The sequence below is a fragment of the Sphaeramia orbicularis genome, chromosome 2 (genome assembly GCF_902148855.1).
Source record: "Sphaeramia orbicularis chromosome 2, fSphaOr1.1, whole genome shotgun sequence".
Lineage (NCBI taxonomy): Eukaryota > Metazoa > Chordata > Actinopteri > Kurtiformes > Apogonidae > Sphaeramia > Sphaeramia orbicularis.
Window position 1 is genome coordinate 3030253 of NC_043958.1, and position 26826 is coordinate 3057078.

At 34.0% G+C, this 26826-nt stretch overlaps 2 protein-coding genes across 3 annotated transcripts in view; one reads left to right on the top strand and one right to left on the bottom strand.

Moving 5' to 3' along the window:
- LOC115431961 (NACHT, LRR and PYD domains-containing protein 3-like) overlaps nt 1-26826 on the bottom strand; it is a 592418-nt gene that overhangs the window by 356680 nt on the left and 208912 nt on the right. The gene's annotated exons all lie outside the window — the stretch shown is intronic.
- On the top strand, nt 148-20086 carry LOC115432105 (major facilitator superfamily domain-containing protein 6-A). Of its 2 annotated transcripts, XM_030152939.1 has the most exons (8): nt 148-375; nt 2093-3633; nt 7581-7678; nt 9362-9523; nt 10918-11016; nt 12738-13021; nt 14980-14983; nt 16808-16931. In XM_030152939.1, the coding sequence occupies exons 2-8, from the start codon at nt 2096-2098 to the stop codon at nt 16813-16815; spliced, it is 2193 nt and encodes a 730-aa protein (XP_030008799.1). In that variant the 5' UTR covers nt 148-375; nt 2093-2095; the 3' UTR covers nt 16816-16931. The 2 variants fall into 2 exon arrangements, with proteins under 2 accessions (XP_030008799.1, XP_030008792.1); XM_030152932.1 differs by lacking the exon at nt 14980-14983 and having other exon boundaries at nt 16808-20086.

The following is a 26826-nucleotide window of genomic DNA, read 5'->3' on the forward strand; positions in this document are numbered from 1 at the left end:
TATATGTAGATGAATTTACTGTATGATGTCGCCTATTAATAACGTAATTGTTTCAAGCTGTTATTTTGAAACGCAAACCGGAAGTTACAAGTTGTCACGAGCCGCTTTCCACGGGTGTCTCGCGCAGAAGACAGGTGGGACCTCCGGTTTGACGAGCAGCCGTTGTTCTGAATACAAAGACACCGGAGTCCGACACATTATTTCCCTTTAGCTTTATATTATAGATTATTCCTCTGCGGTATATACTCTGAACACTAAACGTTAAAACAGGCTAATGCGTTTGACGGGTTTTGTTGGACAAATATCGGAGCGAATTGAGGAAAAATGTAGTGAAACTGCGCAGTCATAGCTTAATGGGAGGAGTGACCTGAACAGGTAAGAAAATAAACCTGCTTTGTTTGGTTTTATTTAGTTTATTTACCTTTTCACTCAAACTTAAATATTTTAATTGTATTATTTTTGGTGAAACTGAATACACTGGAGGTTCAATTAAAGAAAACTCCCTAACCCTACAGTCATTTCCTGCCTTTTAAAAGGATCTTGGATTGTTTATTATTGTTTTTAAAGATACTAGCTAGTTGTTGTTTTTTTTTTGATAAACGTGGTGAAAGTAGTTTTTTTCTTCTTTTTAACGTAATATAATGCTAGTATCTATTACGTACGCCAAATACTTCCGCATAGAGGATGACAAAACTATGGTCCGATCTCCAAAAGGCTCCGATTTATTAGTTTTAAAGGTCTTTTTCAACATATCAGTCTGAAATAAAGGGGTCTGTTTGAAACTGTACTTGTAGAGTATCAAACATTTTGAGATTTTTTTAAACCTTAAAGAACCATAACTACTTTTGTGTTAATATCCAAATGAATTTTTCTCTAAAACTAACCTTTCTAAAGTGATATATCACCATTTATTATAATATTATCCTCTGCATTTTGCATTTTTCTGTGTAAATCATGTATTTTCCCATATTTAATTCACTGATCCTGTATATGTTATTAAAAGTTCAGAGTAAATTCAAAGGTTATTATATCAAAACAGAGAAAACTGAAGAAAAATCGACTTCTACAGCGAAATATATCATGAACTGAACATGAAAACAGGCGTTTACAACCTGGTGGCTGTTTAGCTCTTAAAGTTAAAGTAACATGAAGTTAGAGGTGAATTTGTTTGATTTAGTGTCATGTTTATCTGTGTGAATAGACGTGAACAGACTAGAGGAAAGTTGATGGATCTTAAGAGAAGTCATCCCATTTCAATTCTATTTTTGTGTAAAATGTAAGAAATACATATTAGAAATACAATATTAATCTGGTTGTTTGTTCATTCAAATCCAAAAATAATGACTGTGAAAAAGGTGCAATGTCTGCAGCATAAAAACACCTGTTGTATAAACCAGGCTGAAGCTTTTAGTGTTAATGTTCACAGTCTGACCACTTTATTTCTGCCCTCAAAGTCTCGTCCCACCTTTTTCAGCGTAATATATCATTAACTTAACATAAAACAAGTGTCTCTATCCACTGTCATTTATCAAACTCCGTGGGTTTACTCCATGATTTTATTGGTGAATTTATGTTGTGGAAGATGGCAGTGTTTCCACGTTCACTACGGAGCCTCTGAACACCCAAATGGGTCATATCTGATGACCATGAACCGATGACTAACTGCATTTTATACCAATTATTTCATGAATTTATAGGTTTAGTGGATCAACAGATATTAAACATTTTAGATTAGTAGATGCTTTTAGTCGCTGGTGGTTGTTTAGGTCTTTATGAATTAAACCTAGTTCATTTGTGAAAACAAACAGGAGCAAACTCCTTCCACAAATAGACCAAGACTTACGATTTACAAAGATTTATGTATCCATTTTTTGTTTCAATAATACTAATATCAGTCTGCACAGATGCTGAAAATATCCCCTTATTTCTTTTAATATGATTTTCTCTTATGACTGTTTTATTCTTTTCACAGAGGATCTTTTTGATTTCCTTGTCTAACTATGAAAGTTGAGCAAATAAAACCATTTACTTCCTAAACCTTTGTGCCTCCACGTCCTGCAGCTGCTCTTAACCTCATTTCCTTATCTTTCAGATTATGGCAGCTGACGACAAAGTTGCCATCCTGACCGATGATGAGGAGGAGCAGAAGAGGAAGTATGTGTTGGCTGAACCATTTAACACCCTGTCAATGGAGCAACAGGCAGGTGTGTCTCCAACACCGACCCCCGCCTCGGAAACACCCCCCGAGCAGCCTCCACCCTCACAGTCTGACCCCATTGACTGCTGTGAGAGGATGTGCCTCCGTATCAACACACACCTCCTCGTCTCCAAAGTGTTTTACTTCTTTTTCTACGCCGCTTATGGCTCGCTACACCCCCTGCTGGCCGTGTACTACAAGCAGCTTGGAATGTCGGCCAGTCGTAGCGGGCTGCTCGTCGGCATCCGCTACTTCATCGAGTTCTGCAGCGCTCCCTTTTGGGGAGTGGTAGCTGACCGCTTTAAAAAGGGCAAGGCTGTGCTTCTGTTCTCCGTCTTCTGCTGGTTGGTGTTTAACTGTGGCATTGGTTTCGTCAAACCGGCGGAGATGAAATGCGAAGAAAAGGGTGCTGTCCCATTGACAACCGTGGCACCTGCAACGACGACTCACCCATACAGTAATTTCACAAACACAAGTAGTAACTTCACAAACCATACCAGAGGTCGGCGCAGCTTACTAGGGTCAGTTGACCTTCATACATTCCTGGACTCCGACTTCACTTTACTCCACCGACATGTGCGAAGGGCTGATGCTAACTCAACCTCAGTTAACTCCACCTTGGTGCCCCACAAGCCAACAAACACCACCAAACTTACTCCAAATACTACCACACATAGCACCACAACCACCTCCCCTGCCCCAACAAAACCCAAGGTATATCAGATCATCTACAACAAGGATCAGGTCGAAACCAACTTCTTGCTCATCCTCCTCGTTATCATCGTTGGTGAGTTCTTCAGCGCCCCTGCCGTCACCATCGTGGACACTGTGACACTTCAGTACCTTGGAAAAGCTCGCGACCGTTACGGCCTGCAGAGGATGTGGGGGTCGTTGGGATGGGGTCTAGCTATGCTTTTGGTCGGCATCTGGATCGACCACACGCACATCACGGTTGTAATCGATGGCCTGGGCTGCATCCTGCCTTCCTACCGTCTACATAACTACCAGATTGCCTTCATTGTCTTTGGTGTACTGATGGGCTTAGCCTTCATTGTGGCAACGCAGTTTTACTTTGAAAAAGGTGGAGACTACATGCAGGAGCTTCCCGAGGGTTTGGTCGAACAGGGGGGTGGTGCACGAGGCTCACCTGAATCTGGATCATCAGACCAGACGCCAACCAGCCCCGACGCTGCTCAGGTGTTCCACTACAGCGACCTGCTGAAGCTGCTGTGCAGTGTGCGCTACAGCTCTGTCCTGTTTGTGGCCTGGTTCATGGGTTTTGGTTATGGCTTTGTATTCAGCTTCTTGTACTGGCACTTGGAGGACCTGAAAGGGACCACCACCCTGTTTGGAGTCTGTTCAGTTCTGAGCCACGTCTCGGAACTTGCAGCCTACTTCACCAGCCACAAGTTCATTGAGCTTGTTGGACATGTCAGGTAAGAGCAGACACATGGGACGAACGAAATTAATCAGATTAACAGGTATACATGCTTGAAGACATCAGAAGTATTGGGGACATGTGTTAATCTGATTTCTCATAATCAGATTACTGCTGTTATCTGATAAAACAGATCAGATTATACTGTTTATATGATCAATAATAATCTGATGGAAACAGACTCATTTAAATTATTGTATTGATAGTTTGATGCTCCACTTTTATTTAATAATTACTTTGAGTGTGAGAAGTAATGATTCAGATTTCTGTAGTTATTATTATTATTATTATTATTATTATTATTATGTCTATAAAAAAACATAATACATAGATATTTAGTATGATTTAAAAAAAAAAAACCTTCAAGTACATTTCTTCAGCCTATACTAAAATAAATCTACTGCTTAAGCCTTTGCATGTTAGAATTGCGATGCTTCCGATGCAAGACAGTGAATGCATCGCTGAACACTTGGCTCTTAACAAAGATATTTTTTACTCACAAATAGAGAGATAACTTATATCTTAAAATGGGAATAAAATGCAATGGAAACCATGCAACAAAAAATATGACAGAATGCCTTTTGTGTCAATTTAGCAAATAAATTGTAAATTGATTTCTGTTATATTGAACAAATAATCATCTAAGTGTGCACTAATAGTGGTGTCCGTTGTATGAATCGGTTCAATTGGAACCGTTTTCTCTGTGTTCTAGTCAGGGCAGCAGCAGTAACTGTGTATTGATGTATTTTCTGTGTGGAGTGAATGTGTCTGTTCGAGACAATGATGTCATTGATGCTGCATCTGAATGAATATACGGCTGAACTCGCAGGCATCGGGGACATTCGAGAGTGCCGTGTTAGATTTCAGCTCCAGGGACCCAGAGATTTTGCACAGAAACACTCTCCCGTTGGCTCGGGAACAGTCAACAGGAACTGAAGTTAAAGGGGAAATATGTGTGTTATAAAAGGATTTAGTGTTAATGGATAACTGAATACACAAGCCAAAAAGCTCTCCTGCCTTCACTGTTCATGAGGCTCTTTTTAACCCAAACAGCAACTGGTGACCAAAACCATCTACTGATGTAAAATGTTGAAAAACTTCTGAACCACTAATCCTACCAATACATGTAAATAATTGGTGTAAAATACAGTTCGTTGTCTTTTCATGGTCATCAGATATGGCCCATTTGGATGTTTAGAGGCTCCGTGTGAACATGGAAAAAAACGTTGTCTTCTACTACATTACATTACTATACCAGTAAAACCCATGGAGTTTGATCAATGACAGTGGTTGTAGATACTTGTTTTTACATTCAATTGGTGATATATTTGCTGAAAGAGTCACTTTTTCTTCAATTTTCTCTGTGTTTGATGTAATAATCTTCAGCCTCATATGAGCTTTTATGAACATCCACATTATCAGCAAATTAAATAAAGGAAAATACCTGATTTTCATTAAAAAAAACCACCCAACACAGAGGATAATATTATAATAAATGGTGATGAATCACTAAAGAAAGGTTAAATAGAGAGAAAAAATTCATTTGAGAAGTGACATAAAAGTAGCACTGGGTCTTTATGGGTTAATCACTAACCAGAAACCTCTCTGGAAAACCCACACACACACATTTTATAAATGATAAATCTTTATAACTGAGTTGAAAATAGGCCTGTGTGCTTTCATGAATGTTCCTGACAATTTTATTACCTTATGCTAGGGGTGTCAAATATGATGTCTGCCAAAGAGTCCAATCCCCCCCATGGGTTGAATTTATGAAACGCAAAAATTACACTGAAGATATTAACAGTAAAGGATGTTAAAATCATTTTAGTTCAGGTCCACATACAAACCAACATGATCTAAAGTGGGTCAGACCAGTAAGATACTATCATAATAACCTATAAATAATTACAACTCCAAATTTTTCTTTTTGTTTTAGTGTAATGTAGTCTATATTTTCTGTATAATTTTCTCTGATATTTTTATGCAGTATTTGTGCACTTTAAGTGTTTGCTGCAAAATAAGAAATGGAGCTGCTAACCTGATTTTCATTGTTCCTGTAACAGTGACAATAAAGATCTATAGGTATTCTGTTCGAAATTTTTTAAATTAAATTACATAAAAATGTTTACATCTACCAACAATACTTTCTCAAAAAATGTGAATAACCTGAACAAATATGAACAACATGAAATTTTTGTGCAGGTTTTGTTCTTGTTTATTTTGTTCATATTTGTAAATTTTTTGTATATTTCTGTTTGTTCTGTTGATGTTTCTCAAATTTTTGTCAATTTTTAACATTATTTATTGGTTATTATGTTATTATTTTACTGGTCCGACTCACTTGAGATCATATTGGTCAATATGATCTCAAGCAATAAATGTTTTGTGTATTTATAGAGGACACAAAAGCAATGTTTTCCAAAACCAAAAAAAAATCCGAGAGGACACACTGCTTTAACTCGTCGTTAATTCATCTGTTAGATCTACGTCATATTTGCAGGCATCTCTCTGTACTGTTTGATGAGGGTATTTGTTTTCAACTGAACAAATACATGGAAATACACACAGCATATAATCTGAACAAGACACACCCTCACAAAAACCATTTGTTCATCTGACAGGATTACGTCAATATTTGAGCATCCAAAGTAGTTTGACATTTTTTTTAAACACATAGAACAATTTTAGAATCACGAATAGAATGGGGGAAAAAAAGTATGAAACAAATATGAACAAATTCAACAATAACAAGAACAAAACATGCTTAAAAATGTCAACAAAATGTTGCTAAAATCAGATTTATTTAGACTTACTTACCAACAGGTTGTTCATATTTGTCCAAGTTATTCACATTTTTTAAAGGATCATTTGTAATGTTTTTATGTAATTTTAGTTATGTTACAATAAAACAAAAAGAACAAGTTAGAGTCTGCATTATGTATAGGTGATTATACTATTATTTTACCTGTGATCATATTGGAATGAAATGAATATGAGATGAAACACTGATCGACCAAATAATTCAGACCAGATGTTTTTGTTGATTAATTTTGATCATTTTTGCTCACGTTGTTGGTTGTTTTGTTAATTTTTGTTTTGTCTGTTGGGTATTTTATTGCTCTTGTTCATTCTATTTATTCTCTTGCTATTTATTTTGTGTGGTTTTTTTTGCTAATTTCATCCTTTACTTTGCTAATTTATTATTCATCTTTTGTCAAGTTTGTTGATTTTTCATTTATAATCAGGATGTTGCTTATTTTGTTCATTTAGTGTAATATTGTCTGCAATATTTCACCAAACCACCATAGATGACAGTAGTGGTATTATGACAGTTATACCTAATGTCACTAATTTGTATCATAGTTATTGTATATATGTATATATGTATGTATATTAAAATTAACAATCTACACTTAATTTATCCTTTGCATCACAGGGACAACACAAATAATTTTCTTTTCTTTAAATTATTGTAAATAACTTTAGGCAATAAGGGGTTAACCATCAGTGACAGATCTTTTCCCAGTTGTGAAAGTGACAAATATCAAGTAAATAGTTCATACAAGTGCACATTTTAATTTATTTAGTAAACTTTTGAAAAAGATGCTCAACTACAGACACACGCATTGGACATTCCAAAGTAACTTTTTGGGTTATTAGCCAATCGCATGTGGAGAATTTACCACCCAAGTCTGAAGTACTTTAAAGAGACCGCTATGAATTTATAACAATTATGATAAATATTGATACATCACATTTACATACGTGTCAAATAATATAATGTATTGTCATTGAATCATAATCAGTGATTCACTGTTGAAGGCCATGAATGTATTGTACATTTTCCACACTAAGTAAGAGTCATGTAATCAGAACTATCCTGTCCACTGTAGTAGTTTATGGGTCAACCTGACATTCTGTCTTCATCTGTTTTTACCACAGGGTGCTTTATATCGGCCTGGCGTGCAACACGGCTCGATACCTCTATATCTCCTACCTGAAGAACGCCTGGACAGTGCTTCCAATGGAGGTCCTTCAAGGTAACATTCACTCATTTCCCACTCTGTGAGGATAATGTGGAACTTAGGACTCAACAGCCAATACAGGAAGTAGCTGTGTTTGTCTAACATGGCCTCTTATCAGGCAGCCTTTTCCCTCTGGTGGCTTTACTCAGCTGACAACAGTAAAGAAGGATCTGACAAACAGAACTGCACAGAAGCTCCAGGGTTTGTTAAAAACTCTAGAAAATACAGAGACGGAAAAAATTATCAGACCATCAAAAGTCAGCAAAAACAATGGTCATGCAATCAAGTACTAACTCCTGTGTGTATCATGTGACTAAAACAGACAGAAAAGAAAACATGGAATGCCTAAAAGCACTGTTTTTGGCAGTACAATGCAATATCTATTGATGTAAGAACTGAAGTGATTTTGGTTATTATCAAGAAAACATGGAAAATGGATAGATATCAGCTCTGAAATTAAACTACTATGAGCTATTTTTGTTGTTTTCATTATATTTGTCCAAAGAAATGTACCTTTAGTTGTACCAGGCATTAAAATGAACAAGAAATTAAAGAACACAAGGGTGGTCTAATTTTTTTTCCACAACTGTACGTAAGGTTCATGTTTGTACAGGAAACCCTGAACCTGTTTACATGACCATAATAATGTGATAATGGTTAGTAATCAGATAATTGTAATAATCAGATCTGATGCATTTACATAAACGTTAGAAATACGATCATCAAAAAAACCCTGGTTTAGACATTTTAGTCCATTCTTGTATTTCTTTCAGAGTACGTACATATGTAGTGACAGTAGAAACAAACTTCCTCATACTGAGTCTGTTTACATGACCATAAAAGGGTGATAACTGTGAGTAATCAGATTATTGTAATAATCAAATCTAACACATTTGCATACACTTAAGAAATGCGATAATCAGAAACACTGGTTTAGATGCTCCAGTCCATTATCAGATTTCTTTAGTAGTGATGGTAGAATCAAACCTTTTTTAGCTTACCAGCCGACAGGCCGTAAGCTATCGCTGTCATGTGTCGTCCGGCGTCGTCGTGTGTCGTCTGTTACAAACATTTCAATCATCTTCTTCTCCAAAACTACAATTCCGATTGACTTCAAACTTGGTATACAGCTTCTTTATGATGATGTTGACAAAAGTTAGTGAAATTATTTGGATCTGGACCTGATTCTGGATTTGGTGCGACTTTAAAAAATTTCCCCATTATAAGAGATAGAGAGTGGATTGATCCAATAAATCAGTAAGTATCAATGATATCAAGTTGGAATTTGAATTTTTTACAGATCTGATATGAGTATGACCAAAACATGGGCTATTTCTGTAATATAATAAATACACATAACTGGGTGATAGTAAATGGCATCCGGATACATTTCCCAAAGCTTTTAATTTGGCCGGTTAGCTACAGGGCCATTGGTTCTATTTTTTACATTAAATACTTGTCTTGATTGGAAACAGCATGATGCAACAGTTGTTTTCAAATACAGTTTTTTGGGTTTTTTTTTATGGAATGTCCTTGTTTTTTTTATATAAGCTGTGAAACTCTTGTCTCCTACAGAGGATAAAAATACTTTGCTGGGTCTAAAGAGGATATATCTAATAAGATGTTTCTTTTAAAGTTGTAAGGAAGTGACAGTGCTTCATGTGAATTACACCCATCCCTGTTCTGTGTGGTTTGTAGGTGTGACTCACGCCTCCGTCTGGGCCGCCTGTATCTCCTTCCTGAGTGCCGCCGTCCCACCTGCCCTGAGGACGTCAGCACAAGGCATCCTGCAGGGCCTGCACCTGGGGCTGGGCCGCGGCTGTGGAGCCATGGTGGGGGGTGTGTTCGTCAACTATTTTGGTAAGACACTCTGTCAGTTCATAGACAAGGGCTCACTTTAACCCTTTTTCCACCAGATTCCCAGGAACTTTTATTACAAGTAACTTATTGACATGGGTGAAATAATCCTGCTAATCTGTGTGGTTTTTGTTTTCACTCCAAAGTTCCAGACTAATAGATGATTGTAATACACTTGTAGGAGTGAATTAAAAGAGTGATATTTTGTGTTTTTAAATGGAATTATGCATTTTAAAGCATTTCCTGCATAAACTGTAAATGCTATGCTTGGGTTTGAATTCTTCATTAATTCAACTCCACGGGTCCATCTTCAACCCTATTTCTGAGTAACGACATGAGAAAGGTCGTTTTAACAGCACGAGCCACTTTATGCCACACCCCCTCCAGGTTGTTGACTGTACTGCTCTGTCCTGTTCAGCCACTTGTGTTCATTAATACAACCAACAACTGAACATTTTAGGTAATCGGCTCAAAGTTTGGGCATATTTTCAGTATGGACTACAACTGCTGCTGCTGACAAACAATTATGGTGTATTCTCAGAAATGTTTGTCAGAAGTCTGGACCTTATATGTGCAAATGGCGTGACATAACTAGTTATAAAACGTAACTAATTAAGCAAGAATTAAAACGGGTAGGAGAAATCCACTTGATTTTTGCCAAAATGAATATAAAGATAGCTTTGCAGCACCTGGAGGGTTCAAATTCAAAGTTTTTGAACTATTAGGGTCCAAATACACAAATAAATGAACCAAAGACTAATAAAAGTGGGTTTAGCAAAATATGACCCCTTTAAAGCACTCCAAATATTGTTTTCATCGGATGTTCATAATCATCATTCACTTCTCGAAGCTTCTCTTGTTTTGCTCCATTTTCCAAATGATCAAAGCATAAATGAAGTGAATTTTGTAGAAATGGAATAAACAAGTTTGCGGACGCCACTGGATTAAACTTGGAGAGTGAACATAAGTGCAGAAAGCTGTGAGTGTTTTCCACCAGTCAGCGTCCTTCAACACACAGCCCCGCCCCCAAGAATTCCTGGGAATCTGAAAAGTCCAATCCGCCTACTAGGAACAATTATCAGGGAAAGTTTGGAGTTGAGGGAAAGTTTTTTTTACTGAGTAATTTCAGTGGAAATGTGCCAAAGTTTTTCAAAGTTCCTGCTAAATTCAAAGTTCCTGCTGTGGAAAATGTGCTTGTGTTTTTTTAATCAATATGTCAAACGGTAATTAAACAGATGTATTAGTTTTTGTGCAGTCGTATCTTGTTCATGAACAGTGTCTTAAACTCTGATGTATCAGTGTCTGTCATTTATTTTGCAATGCAGCCCTTACACAGTTTCAGTTTTCTTAGAAACTGAAAAATAACCGTGTTTTGTGCTGATGCTGTTGCTTTGCAGGTGCTGCAGAAACGTTCAGAGGGATCGGCATGGCCTCCCTCGTCATCCTCCTCATATTTGCCTTCATCCAGTTCTTGACTGGAGAAACTGAAGATAAAGGTTGGAAAATAAAACTTTAATCCTGAGATCGATTGAATAGCAGCTAAATATTTGAAGTAACCTTGAAATGTTTGTAGGTGAGAAGAATGAAGTTACATCACAGTTTTGTTTTTCTCCCTACATGGATAGATAGATATGACTTTATTTATCCCACCATGGGGAAATTTCACAGTTAACAACAGCAACATAGAACAAACAAGTGCAAAGACAAGACAGATAGAAAAACATACACAAACACATGAGAAATTAAAAATGAAAGAAAATGAGAAATTTGGTATTTATATCAATAAAGAATTAGAATTAAAAAATGAAAAAATTCTACAGTATTTACATATTTACATGTTTGTCTCCTGTCACTGTTTGAGTATCATCTAGTCATCTAATGTTTTTTTCAGATCTGGGGTATCAAACATATGGTCCATGGGCCTTATTTCTCATGCACTTTACCACTGTATTTATTTGACATCTGCCTGTGTGGGTGTGTAAGTGGGTGTGCATGAGTGGGAGTGAATGACCAGTGACGAGCTTATAAATTTTGTTGTATTGTACGATGTAATGACAATAAACTATTCTATTCTATTCAAAACCATCCCATCAGAAAGTCCAATCCCTCCCATGGGATGAATTCATGAAATACAAAAATGACACTGAAGATATTAACAATCAGTGATGTTCAAATTATTTTAGTTCAGGTACCACTTTCAGACCAGTATGATGTAAAATAAAATACTATCATAATAACCTACAAATTGTGACAACTCCAAATTTAGTCTTTGGTTTAGTGTAAAAAAAAGAAAGTACAAATGTTTTCAGTTACATTTTATATGATCTCAAGTGGGTTTTTACCTGTAAAATAATAGCATATTAACTTATAAATAATGTCAACTCCAAACTTATCTCTATTTTGTAGAGTGAAAAAAATAAATTACATTATGGAGATGTTTAGTTTTACAGAATATCCTTTTTAAAAAAAAGGAAATAATACAACCAACCTGAAATTTCTTAAAATATTTTTCTGTTTTAGTGTTAAAACAGCTAAATTACATGAAAATATTTACATTTACAGATTATCCTTTCTCTATCTCTTAAACTATCCTCCTCACAAAAAATAACAATCTGAACAAATCTGAACAACATGAAATGTCTTAAGAGAAATAAGTGTAATTTTACCAATATTCTGCCTGTAATTAAATATTTTATGGATTTGTAGATCCAATGTGATCTCTAAGTTATAAAGCACATGTGTTGATGCACATTTTTTTCTGAAGGAAATGTTGTTCACATTTTTTAAAGGATAGTTTGTAGATGTAAACATTTTCCTCAGTGTAATTTTACTTTTTTCACTCTGAAACATAGAGAAAAGTTTGTAGTTGTTATTATTTTACTGGTCTGATCCACTATTGGTCTGAATGTGGAACCTGAATTAAAATAAGTTTAACATCCCTGGTTCAGAAGGGTTTTAGGTGTTAATATTTTTCACCTCTCTGACCCAAAACAACATTGTGTCTGATTGAATTGGATCAGACGTGCCTCTGTTATTAGTAGAATATTCGAATTGAATCAACATAATTAACAGCTTGTTTATTTTTGTTATGTTGGACATTGTCAATTTCAGCATAATGACACTGGTGTAAAAGTTAAATACAGATGCGTCATTGCTCACATTTCACACTTTGTTTCCTTTCTTAATCTTCTTTTCCTTGTACTTATTGTTGTCTCAGAGAACAAAATGCTGGCAGAGAACATTCCAGTCCCCTCCAGTCCAGTTCCCATTGCCACCATTGACCTGGTACCGAGTCAGACCACCACTGGTACCGCGACCCCAACCGCCGCCCTGCCCGTGAAGAAGACCAAACACCAGGAGGACCAGGAGGACGTGTCGAGGCCGGCCTGGGTGCTCTCCGGTGCCCCCTGGGTCACCATCGCCTTCGCCATCGTCCAAATCAAGGAGATGATCAGCATGGCGAAGAGTGGAGGACCGCCCCTCGAGACCCAGCCTCTACAGGTGATTTATGGAATGTTTCATATTATGTAGTGATAAAAGATAAAAGGGATAAAGTGATGATTTGATCTGAATCCACACTTTTATAGGATTCAAACCAAAGAACGTCATTTTCCAGAAATAACCTACACGAAATGAGCAGATTTCTTAAACAGCGTCGGAATATGTCCTTAATAACATGACCGACTATTGTTATTTCAGTCAATAACTAATATTTTAAAAACAACACAGCAAATATTGGTGCTTTTTAGAGCTGCAGCTATCGATTATGTTTGTAATCGATTCATTAATTGATTATTTTCCTCAATTTGATTTAACAATTATTTTAATAGGTGAAAAAAATGGTGAAAATGTCTGAAAATGACAAAAAAAAACTGTCCTTTATTCCAGAACCACCTGAAACAACAACCACAAAAAGTATAAAAGTAAAAGGATATATAAAAAATATTTGTATAGAAATTACCACAACAGTAAAAATAAGATTTTTTCCTAAATATTTCATAACATTTGAGACTGTATAAAATTTTAAGAGCGTCCCACTACTGTAACATGTATATCATAAATAACGTGCATTTTAGTCATGGGTTTATAAATTATACTCAATTATACTGTAAATTACTTGATATGTCAGATACTGATGTCGACAAGTCAAATGCAGGGTAAATAGTGTGATTTAAGCATGTTAGCAATTCTGAGACATTTTGGCTCCAATAGAGGAAATATAAGGTTAAAAGGTTTGTATCGGACTTAAATTGAAAGGAAATGTGTTCTAGTTTCTGTCTTCAACACACAACTGAAATACAATCTAAACTAAATGAAATAATATTTCAGATTGTGTACAATTGTAAGTATGTTTTAAAACTTTTTCTCGCTACTGTATATCACAATATGGTTCTTTGTGACTGGTCAGACTGAGTGACAAGAAAAAATCTGTTAAAATCTGAAAGAAAGATGCAGATTGTCTTGTTGGGTTATATTTTAGTGAAACACCTCTCGTAATATTAACCCATTTTCTTCATTTCTTTTGTTTACCTTTTAAACATAATATGAGAACTTTTTTGTCATAGAATTTCGACAAAATAAGTATTAAAACACATACATTATATATTTTTTTACTTTAAAATTTTTTTTTGCCTTTTTTTCTCAAAATATGATTTTATTCCTATTATGTTTTTTCTTCTTGTCTTGTAAAATTGGACATTTTTTTTTACATTATAGCAACTTCATATAATACTTTGACTTTTTCATTGTAATTTTTTGTCTTGCATTATTTTGACTTTATTTTCATTATATTTTAACTTTCTCTCCACATTGTTTTGACTTTACTAGTGTCAAATTTTAACCTTTTTTTTTTTTTTTTAACATTGTTTTGGTTTTTTCTCATTAAATTTAGACTTTTTTCTTGCATGGTTTTAACTTTATTCCTGTTATATTTTACCTTTTTTTTTTTTTTTTTTACATTATTTTGACTCTATTCCAGTTATATTTAATTTTTTTCACCACATTGTTTTCACTTTAATCTTGTTATATTTTTACTTTTTTTCTTGCGTTGTTTTGACTGTAGTCCCATTATATTTTTACTTTTTTTTCCACATTATTTTGACCTTATTCCCTTCATATTTTAACTTTTTTTCTTGCTTTGTTTTGACTGTACTCCAAATATATTCTGACTTTTTTCTTTCCATTGTAGAACTTCATTTCCATAACATTTTTACCATCTTCTCCCGATATTATGACTTTATTCCTGCTGTATCAGTTTGTTTACACGGTGGTCAGAGACTAAAATGAAAATTCTCTGTGTTATGAGTTGTGTAGCTGTTCTAACAGTGGTGTCGCATCTTAATAACAGTAACATGTTTCTGTAAAATGTTTCAGAAATGTTTCCCACATGGTTTAACTGTCACTAATCTGACCTTTCTTGCACTTCCTCCTGCCCAAACACTTACAAACACACTGTGAAGAAAGGTGAGCTGTGTGTGTGTATGTTCGGAGGCCAGTGTGAAACTGGTTTGTGGGGTTTCCTGTGTGTCGTGCATGGCCTGATCAGTTAATCATCTGCACCTCTTTGTGGTATGTGGGTGTGTATATGCATGCGTATGTTTGTCTGTGGTATGACGTCTGGTTTGCTGCATGCATGCCTGAGCGCTCCCTGCTAATGTCACATTGACCTCGCTCAGGCCCGCCTCTGCCCCCTGATGACCCTGTTGCACTTCCTTATCTTTGTGATCATGCACATGTCATAAACTGACTCAATTACAGTCTGATCGCTCCTGTTGAATAGATGTTTTTAGTTTGAAGCTCTTGAGACCCAGTAATGCATTTTGGTCTCCTCTGTAGGAGATACATTTCACATCTTTACTTAAAAAAAAAGAAACTGTCCACTGCAAAGGACATTCCACAAAAAACAAAAGTGTATCTGAAAAAACAGTTGCATCATGCCGTTTCCAATTAACAATTATTTATAGCAAATTAGATAGAAATGTATTGATCCTACATAAAATTAAGGTTCCAGTAGCGGCACAACACCAAATGTACACATATAAGAAAAATTACAAGACATAAGGAAAGAAAATAGTAATAACAATAAAATTCCAGGGAAAAACAGGCAATTGTACATATGAAAGTGCAAGTAGAAATAGATTAAAAAAATAGTAATGATGATGAATAATAATAAAAAGTAATTGTTATAATATTTTAATATGCACTGTGTGTGCGTGTTTGTATTTATTGTGCATAGATAGAAGGATAGAAGGATAGAAGGCTAGATAGATAGATAGATAGATAGATAGATAGATAGATAGATAGATAGATAGATAGTAATAGCAGAACTAATAATAACAGTATAGTAGTATAATAGTAGTAGCAGTTGTAACAATGGTATATAAGTAAGAAATATCTGTATGAAAGTAATGGTCATAATAGTAATAAACAATAAGAAAAATACATTTACAACAAACATTTGCCCTATCTTTAATGTAATGTTTGATGTAAAAAAAAAAACAAATCTTTTACTTTGGTGGGTCTTGAGGAGGATATAAGCTAAGTTAACCTGGGTAAGTCTTAGTTTTGCTCTTATTTGTATAAAATATTTAGTTGCCCTTAAATCTTTAAACCTTAAAACAGTCCTTAAACGGTCTTAACCCCCTCTGGCATTTTTGTACATATTTTTCTACTTTTTTAAAAATTAAATTTGTTGATCATTTTGGCTGTTGCAGCTTATGGCATAAATTGTTGCATTTTTGCTTTCCTTTTTAGTTAAATTATTAAAATCAAATGTGTTTTACACTCAATTGATGCATTTTGCACCCTCTGGACATCTTCGTGGAAAAAACAAACAAAAAAAACTGCCATAAAATCATCATACATTAATATTTTTCTGCTTTTCTTTCCATAAATCTCTAAAACAACTTCAAAATTGCTCAAAACCACCAAACATTCAATCATGTGGAGGATTTTAACAATTTAAATACCAGTTTGATCATTTGAATTATGAATTATTTATTTAAAAAAAACACAAAATTAATTGTTTTCCATATAATAAATAGTAGGGGGATGGGACATTGGTGGTGATTAGCAGTAAAGCTGATTTGATTGCATTAGTATTTTTTATGTAGTGTCAGATACTCCCCTTTGTGGTCAAAAATGCCCCACTGACTTCCATTAAAACCAGATTTTTTTTTTAAATCTCATGCATTCTCTAATCTCAACATTTCATTTTTGGCTGCAACTGTGATGTAACTGAAAAACTGTCCTCCTGCTGACCGTTATTGTCGTTCCTCTGGTCACTAGGTACCTAATGGCAATGAAACGACTGTGGAAGCAGCACAAAACGACCCCACTGACGACGGTACCCACTCAACACCCACTGACTGTAACAAGGACGGAGACCCAACACGACCGTCTACGAACCGAGAAGGACCTGGAGACAATCCCTCCTTCACTGCCGACTGAAAACACACAGCACGACAGCTTTAACGCCTGTGTATTACTGTTGTAACTGCAAATATATCCGTTTAATCTTCAACATAATCTTGATACAGCGCTAGTTTTGGTGAGCTGGTTGCACTACGGTCTGACTGTAGGTGATTTTTACAAAGGGTGGGATCAGTTCAGGATCTTGGAACTGTATTTATTATTATTAAGTTATTGTTAAAAAAAACTAGCTGAGGGAGTTGGAAAATGGGAATGCTGCATTTGTTGTAATTTTCAGAGGGTTTTTTTTTAAATTTGGAGCTATAGTCAAATCCAGTTGAGCTCAGAGCTTTGGGCTTCATATTAACTGCACTTGAACTGCTAAAGTGAAGGAGGATCCATCATGAAGTAAAGAGCATGCCTCTTGACATGTCACAGTAGTGTAGAAAAGTTTTCAGACACCCTCAAAATGTTACAGTTTTATTACCTACATTTTCAGGAATTCACACAGAGCTGAAACTTTTACTGCGGTTTCTTATAAAACATAGTCACAGCATAGAAATCACAACAATTTAACACCTGAACCACTAAAAATATCTTATCAAATGCCAGATTTAACTGAGACGTTGCATAATAAGGTTGGTTTCATTTACAGATATGGAAAAAAGTTTTCGTACACCTTTAAAATTTTACACAATCTCAAATAATCATGAAATATTTGCGTGAAACTTTTTTTGTGTACGTTTCTAAAGGTGTGGTTGCATCAGACAGACACAAACAAATGCAAAGGATTATTTTTCTGTTTATATGAGGAAGAGGATTGAACTGAAACTGTAAATGCAGGTTATTTTTGAAAAAGTGTTTGAAAATTCAGAGTATAAGACAAATTATTACATGCGACGGACATTAAAAACCATTTAATTGAACTTATGGGTCAAATACTGCATTATCATACAGTATATACCATTAAAACAATTATCCTCTGCTCAAAACAGGAAAGAAAACAAATATGCAATCGAGTTTCTTTTGTTTATTTTAACAAGAAAAATAGCAAAACTAAATAATTGACAGTTTCAACATGTCAGGTTCTGGATGTGTTTCATTATCTGCTGAAACATTCAATTTTTCCCATATTTTTTTCCCTTTTAAATACTATAAAGCTCTATTATCATCAAATATGGAGTTTTTCCAAATTCAGATAAGTTCAACAGGATGTTTAAAAGTGATGCTGCAGTTGTTTGTTTGGCATAAAAACTCAAAAATGTTCCGAAAAGGACATTGTTGTACTGCTTCATATCATATAAACACCAGGAATCTGTCCCTGTTACATATTACATTAAGACATGGCACCATATTTGAAGATAAAACCACATTGTAATCATTAACTGCCATCAGAGAACAGCATTCAGCAACGTCTAAAACTGACGACTTCATGTCAGATTCAACACATGTATGAATAACGTGAATACGACAGTGATTCCTAATGGGAAATATCACAAATGCATGGGGTGAATGAAAACTTTTGTCCAACACTGAACGTAAATACCTGATGTGTTTAGAAACTGGTGAAATCCAACTACAGTAGAACCACCCAGTACGAGTTAAATTTGTTCCATGATTGTCATCGTTTTGCTATTTATTCTTTTTACGGAACAGTTTTCCCCTTTGAAATGAACTGAAATATAATTTTTCCATTTTAGCCCCAAAAACCACCTAAATATCCTATTTAATGGGTTTTTAAAACAGAAAACGTACAGTTAGGGAAAAAATGCACTTATAAAAACATAATGATAAATGATAAAATAGAATGCAAAAGAAATAAACTGGTTTTATAAACTTATTTATCTCAAAGATGAGACGACCATTTGATGTAATTTACTCGTAAAGACGCTGCCTAGTGGTTAGTATGAAGATGCAGATTTCCACTCGTATTTCTTTTTTTTTTTTTTTTTCTATAATTAAATTTTTATTGACATTCAGTATCAGACATTCACATTCGGTACATCATATGTACACATATCATACATCTGTTGTCTGCTCCAAATGCCAAAATAATATTTTATGTTTTATGTCTAACACTGAAAAGAAGGCAGGTAACCAAATAAAAGGAGAGAAAAAAAGAAAAAACTATGTACAAGTAGGGGGTGATCTTTCCCATACAACACAATCATTGATTTATGAAAACAAACACTGGTCTATAGTGTGACATAGCTGTCCCAGTTTTCCCAGTATGAAGTGAATTTCTCCGATTTGTGATTAACAAATGCTATAAACGTCCATTGTGATTCCTATCCATCCATTTAAAGTTGGGCTCTCCTTTAAAAGCCTTTTCCTGGTGATAGTCTTTTACAGGCCACCAGCAAAATATTCTTTAAATGTTCGTCTCTTTTCGGCCATTTTTCACTTGTGTTTCAAGATGAAAATACACACGAGCCGTATCTTGTAAACTGAATTACTCGTACATTGGTTCTACTGTAGCAAAACACTGAGGTATTTTTCCAGATGTAACTTTAATAACATCCTGCATCATTTAAAAGTAGTGACTCCAGCTGAGTTCGCACCATCATCATTTATAACTCCATCATATAAACTCCATTCTAACATTTGAAGGTAAATTACATGTTACTGTGAAAACAGGCTGTTTGCATTAGTAACTACACTCCCTATAATCCATGACATCATCTGACATTTATTATACATTTATTTATACTTGTGCTTTCATTTTCCAACAGCAGAAATGCAGATGTTACTACTTGTTTCTGTGACACACTCAAATCCCCGTAACAGAACACATCAGTACAGACTTTACACTGTGTTCCAAGGATTAACCAACTGAAGCTGACATTAGATGCTAATATTATAGTGTTGACAACTTTCTAATTAGCTGCTACTGCTTTGTACCAGTTTGTCATCGGTAGGTGTTTGTTCTAACTTTACGTTGTCACCTGTCCAATATACGACCACATGTAGTTATAATTAATGGTTTCATCACCATTTCATATACATGCAAGCCAATATTTACCCGATTGTAGTGTTAAATCAGGGGTGTTAAACATATTTTAGTTTAATGTGATCTAAAGTGGGTCAGACTAGTAAGATAATAACCTATAAATAATGACAAATCCAAAAGTTCTGTTATGTTTATAGGGAAAAAAGTAAAATTACATTATGAAAATATTTACAACTACAAAGTATCCTTTAAAAAATATAAAAAACCTGAACAAATATGAACAACCTGATTTGTTTTTTTTTTTTTTTTTTTTTTTTGGTTAAAGAAAAATAAGTGCAATTTTAACAATATTCTGCCTCAGTTTATCATTTACACATGTGCATTACAACTTACAGCTCACAGTGGATCTACAAATACACAAAACATTTAATAACAGGCAGAATACTGGTTAAACTTATTTCTCTGTTCATATATTTGTTCAGGTTATTCAAATTTTTTACACACACAGGCCAAAATGATCTCAACTGGGCCGAACCATTAAAATAATATAGTAACCTATAAATCATGTCAAAAATGGACAAAAATTTGAGAAACATGATCAGAATGAAGAGAAACAAACAAAAAAACTTGAGCAAATATGAGCAAATACACAAAACATTTAATAACAGGCAGATCTTTTTTTTTTTTTTTAAATTGCAGTTATTTTTCTTAAGATAAAGGATAGTTTGTAATTGGAAAAAATTTCATGAAATTGTACTTTTTTACAATTAAGAGAAAAATTTGTAAATGATAAACTGTTACATAATATTGTTAAAATTGCACCTTTCAGGTTGTTTATGTTATTCATATTTTTTTAAGGATATTTTCCAGACATAAGCATTTTCATTAATGTAATTTTACTTTTTTCTCTATAAAACAGAAAAAAAATTAGTAGTTGTTATTATTTATAGGTATTTATGTTATTATTTTACTGATCTGACCCACTTAAGATCATATTGGTCTGTATGTGGAACCTGAACTACAATGAGTTTGACACCTATGACATTTTCAAATTCATCCCACAGGTGGAATTGGAATCGTTGAGCAGCCGGTTTTGGGCCACGGACCGTATGTTTGGCACCCATGTGTTAAATGAACTAGTTTGAATGTATTGTTCAGTGTGGACTTTACATCTAAGCTGGTGCAATGAGACGAAAAAAAAAAAAAACACAAAAAAAAGTTTGTCTTTATTGACGCTGTAGATAGATTCATTGTGTGCACTGAACTCATCTTTGTGCCTTTAGTGCATCCTGTACACTCACCTTATTTTAATGCATGTCATGAAGTGTTTAGAATTATGTAAATCTTTGTATGAATGAATTCATCCCGATCCAGATGCACATGTAAACATCTGACCTGAACTTTCAACTTGAAATTTTTTATGTGAACTCTGTTTGGAACCATCCACCCCCAGGAAAAAACTTGATGAAAAGGACATTTTCTGCACATTTAGTACGATTCCCTCCTGTTTTGAGGGACAGGAGGAATAGAAGAAGTGCCTCTTAATTCTCTATAATGTTTTTTCTTACTGTGCGACGTCGGCCTTTAAAACACTCACATCAGACATAACTGACATTTTCAGCTCGTTTTCAACTCATTGACTCTGATGCTGTTGTAAAACCACTGCCAAAAGCCTTTTGATCTCTGTGACTTCCATTTTCATGCCAAACTCTTTCCAGTATTGCTTTTTTCCTTCCATTTTCTATTTCTATTATAGATGAAATTCTGCGTCAGTACATTTGAAGACTGTACTTGGCATTTGGAACGTTGTGTTAGGTTTTCTGTGTCAGTATCAGTCGTCTTAATACCGTCATAACATCTGAAAGAAGACTGAAAGACGACCTGACTTGTGCAAATTACAGCCCAAATAAATGATTCTAATTCTATTTTTTGTTGCCTTCTTGTTAAGACCACAGACAGAGACTAGTTTGGGATTAAAGAGCTTATTGAAAGGGTGTCATATGGAATTAGTTGACTCATAAATGATGTCTATGACTATCTATGCAAACATATATTTATATAGCTTGTTGCTTGTTAAAACTCATTTTAGTTCAGTTCATAATTAGAACAATATGATTTGAAGTGGATCAGACCCATAAAATAATAATATAATAACCTGCAAATAATGACAACAACAAATTTTTGTGTTTTGTAGTGGAAAAAGTAAAATTACATTTAGGAAAATGTTTACATCTACAGACTATCCTTTAAAGAAATGTGAATAACATGAACAAACTAAAATTTCTTAAGAAAAATCATTGCCATTTTAACAATATTCTGCCTCAGTTTTATCATTTACACATGTACATTACAAGTTACAGATCACAGTGGATCTACAAATACAAAACATTTAATAACAGGAAGAATATTGGTAAAACGACACATTTCTCTTGAGACATTTCAGGTTGTTTGTGGTTGTTCGGGTTTTTTGCATTTTTAATTAACAGCCCTATATGATCTCAAGTGGGTCGGACCAGTGAAGTAATAACATAACACCCAATAAATAATGTTAAAAATGGACAAAAATTTGAGAAACATGAACAGAACAAATAAGAATAAACAGTGATAATAAAAGACCATGGAGAAATTGATCAACAATTTGAGAAACTTCAACAAATTAATGTTAAAATTGCATTTACTACTTTAGACATTTCAAGTTTTTTTAGCTCAGGTTCCACAATTCCACTGCAATTCTGGGAAAAATAAGTCATATTCTGGATCTGAAATCATTGTATATTCTATATTCTTCACTGTCTTTATCGTATCTATCCTATTGTGTGGAGGTCTGGGGAAACATCTATAAAAGCACTCTACAGCCCATATACACACTGCAAAAAAGAGCAATAAGGACAATAAACAAAGCAGGATACAGAGAACACACAAATCGGCTTTTTATAAAATCACACACATTGAAGTTTATGGATTTGGTTCAATGTGAAACAGCACAGATAATGTACAAAGCAAGAAATAATCTACTGCCAAAAAATATCCGGGGAATGTTCACTGAAAGAGAAGGAGGCTACAGTCTAAGGGGAGACCTAAATTAAAAAAACAAAAACAAAGTAAGAACAACAATGAAAAGTATGTGCATAACAAGCTGTGGAGTGACTTTGTGGAATAATCTAGAGCAGGAGATAAAGGAAAGTACAAACATAAATATATTTTGTTCTTATTAGCTAATTTTTTTGAGTATTTCTGTTCATTCTGTTCATGTTTCACAAATTTGTACCCATTTTTAACTTTTTAACTTTTTTTTATAGGCTTTTATGTTATTATTTCACTAATGCACATGTGTGAAGGATAAATTGAATTTAAATTGCACTTATTTTTCTTGAGTAGTTCCACGTTTTTTGGGTTATTCACATTTTTTAAAGGATAGTTTGTAAATGAAAACATTTTCATTCTGTCATTTACTTTTTTTCCACTCTAAAAGATATAGAAAAATGTTGTAGTTGTCATCACTTATATGCTATTGGGTTATTATTTTACTGGTCTGAATCCACTTTAGATGATATTTGTGTGAATATGGAACCTGAACTAAAATGAGTTGAACATCCTTGGTTTATTTGAATAATATGGAAAAAAAATTAATGGTTCCTTTAAAGATAATGCACAACTAGAATTAAGGCATTGGAACAATGTGTTTTCATTAAATTTGTACAAATAAGATACAAAAAGTTACCAACAACAAAACTTCTCTCTTATAATGCATAATAAAAACAATAGGTAATCTATTACAACAGGTACATTGTGTACAATGAAATAAAATATCAAATTTAAATTAAGGAATTATTACAGAAGAGGATTAAGGCCACTGGGAAACAAAAATTAAGGTCCATGATATTTTTCTTCTTCTTCTTCTTCTTCTTCTTCTTCTTCTTCTTCTTCTTCTTCTTCTTCTTCGTCTTATTATTATTATTATTATTATGAGAAAAAATTAAGAATTCTTGAGAAATTATCTTGAGAAAAATGGATAGAGTGGAATGAATAAATGAATAATAAATTTTGCATTGTTTTATTTTACATGGATGTTTCAGATCTAATTTATTTAAGATGTGTTTGTGTATGTGTGTGTTTGTGTGCGGGGGTATTCCAAGCCCACAGACCCACAGCAGATGTAAAGTCTAAGATGTCCACTTGATGGCAGTAGTGTCCTGAGGATAGAAGGTGCTTTGTAGAACGGTCTAAACCCAGTCTGTGTGAGTGTGTGGAGGGTTATTGAGGTCGTGGTGATGGGTGTGTGTGGGAGGACAGTAATAGGCTTCCTCAGAAAACTAGACTATGTGCTGTTGTAAAAAAATAAATAAATAAATAAGTAGGTAAAAAAATAAATATATAATAAAATCAGTCTCTTGGCACAATCTGCCTGTCTGATATCCATGGAGAAATTTGAGTCCCATCCCTCCCCTCCCTCATCTGCTGTTGCTGTTGTTTTGTCTTGCACGGTTCTTAATAACCATCAGTATAATAGCGTCGTTTTCTTCAACGTGTCACGACCGCGAGCTGCCAAATAATACTAAACATCTCTATTGAAATGACACCGGGGTCAAAGCATTGCACACATTTATTCTCTGGTAACATCTTAGAAAATTACAGCAGCAGCGACCTACAACCGCCTGCAATTACTATCATATCAAGTATTGTATACGTGTTGTATTATGGAATATTGAACCCCAACCTGAGCCCCATCCCTAATTATTTCATTAATTCAGTGCCTTATTTATAAAACAGACTGTGACATCTAACCTTAACTCCTTACTGTCTGAATGTATTTACAATTATACAAAAAATACTAATTATTTATGTTATTTTCGTGATGCAGATGCTAAATTAAGTGGAGATTGTTAATTGTTTGGTTGATTGCCCAGTTTTTGGTGTTTTTTCTGTCTTTTTTAATTATATTCCTGACTATTCTATGAGCTGGAATTATCGGGATTAATTGGATCTCTGCACATTTTTATTCTTCGTTTTTGTTCCTTAATTTAAGTTAATAATGTCAGGTATAGTATGTTTATTGTACTGTGTTCTTGTATATATATATAGAAGTTCAAATAGAACATAGAAAAAATTAAAAATTAACCCCTTAATACCTAAATTTAGTTATAATTGTATATTTGTGTTGCTGCTGCTGCTGTGACACAGATGCTAAATTAAGTGTAAATCGTTAATTTGAATATAACACAATAACTTTTTATATAATAATTTAGGTGTGTGTGTATATATATATATATATATATATATATATATATATATGCAGCTATTGATTATTTTGTAATCAATTAATCTATTGATTGTTTTCTTTGAATTGGCTCAGGTATGCATATTATTTTATTGATGCTACTATTGATTAGTTATTCCAGTCAACAATCCAAACAAAACAAAAACAATCCAAAAATCAGCTGAATGTCATGAAATTAATAACAAGGTGTTGAACTTGATCCATGAATGTCAGGGGTCAAAGGTCACCAGGTAACACATGTACATTCACAAAGAGTGTTGAACAGCACCTCTTTACCGAAACAGTGGAATATGGAGGTGAATTGATTTTAATAGTCTATAGGGTGTTAATCCGACCCCTTAACTCACATCATCAGTCAGTCATGTTTGTGTCTGTGTATAGACATCATCAGTCTTTTCTGCTCTGCATTTGTAAAATAGAACATCCCGTCCATTTTTAATTCTTGTCCAATGAACAACAACATCAGTGTTTGCACTAAATCAGGCCTTCACACCTCAACAGAAAGAACACAGAGGTTGTTTTGCAGCGTCTCTGCTTCTTAACAGCATTCTGTTCTTCTTTTCTCTTGTGGTTTTACTTCCTTTGAATGTACCTTAATTTACCATGTTATCTCAAACCTCTACATGTACTTCATGACATTAGTGCAGTGGACAGTTATTCAGTCCTTAATTAAAGCTATATTATTTACAGTAATGACTAATATTTATATTGACTGTAAATGCTGCCACTTTGGAATAAATAAAGTCTGATCTTACTCTGAAATATTGTTGAATGAATCCAAAACATGTGGTTACAAAGAAAGCAGCAAGAAAATGAATACAATATGCAGGTTAATGTATAAAATAAACAAGTAAACATACAAAAATGAACACATTAGTCAAGAAATAGAACAAAAGAAGCTGTGAAATGGACAATATAAACTGTAAAGTGAACAAAATAAGTAAGAAAATTAGTAAAAATGAACAAATCAGGTAAGAAAATGAACAAGTTGTTCAGAAAATGAACAAATTAACCTTGTAAAATGGACAGAATAAGCTTTAAAATGAACAAAATAAGTAATAAAATGAGTAAAAATGAACAAAGGAGGTAGAAAAATGAACAAATTAGTCAACAAAAATTTGCAAAATAGGCTTTAAATTGGACATAATAAGCTGAAAAATAAACAAAATAAGTTAGAAAATGAGGAAACATGAACAAATTAGGTAAGAAAATGAACAAAATAATCCTAATGACTTTCCTGTGAATGCTGCCACTTTGGGATAAATAACGTCTCATTTTATTCTGATATGTTGTTTAATTAATCTAAAACATGGTTACAAAGAAATTGTCTAATAATCTACAGTTTAAGGAATAGCTTGCTCAGTTTAATCCTTATTGTTTTTGTCATTTTGTGCCAGAATATAATGGACATATATACTGGACACTTACATTTACACTGAAATGAGAGGTTTTATTAAAGCAGCAAGAAAATGAACAAAAACAAAAGAACAAAATAAGCAAGAAAAGTAACATATTATGCAAGATAATGTACAAAATAAGCAAGAAAGCAAAGAAAAATTAACAAATTAGTCAAGAAAATGAACAAAATAAGCTGTAAAATAAGCAAAACAAGAAAATTAGCAAAAATGAACAAATTAAGCGAGAAAATGAATATAATCACTGATTCGT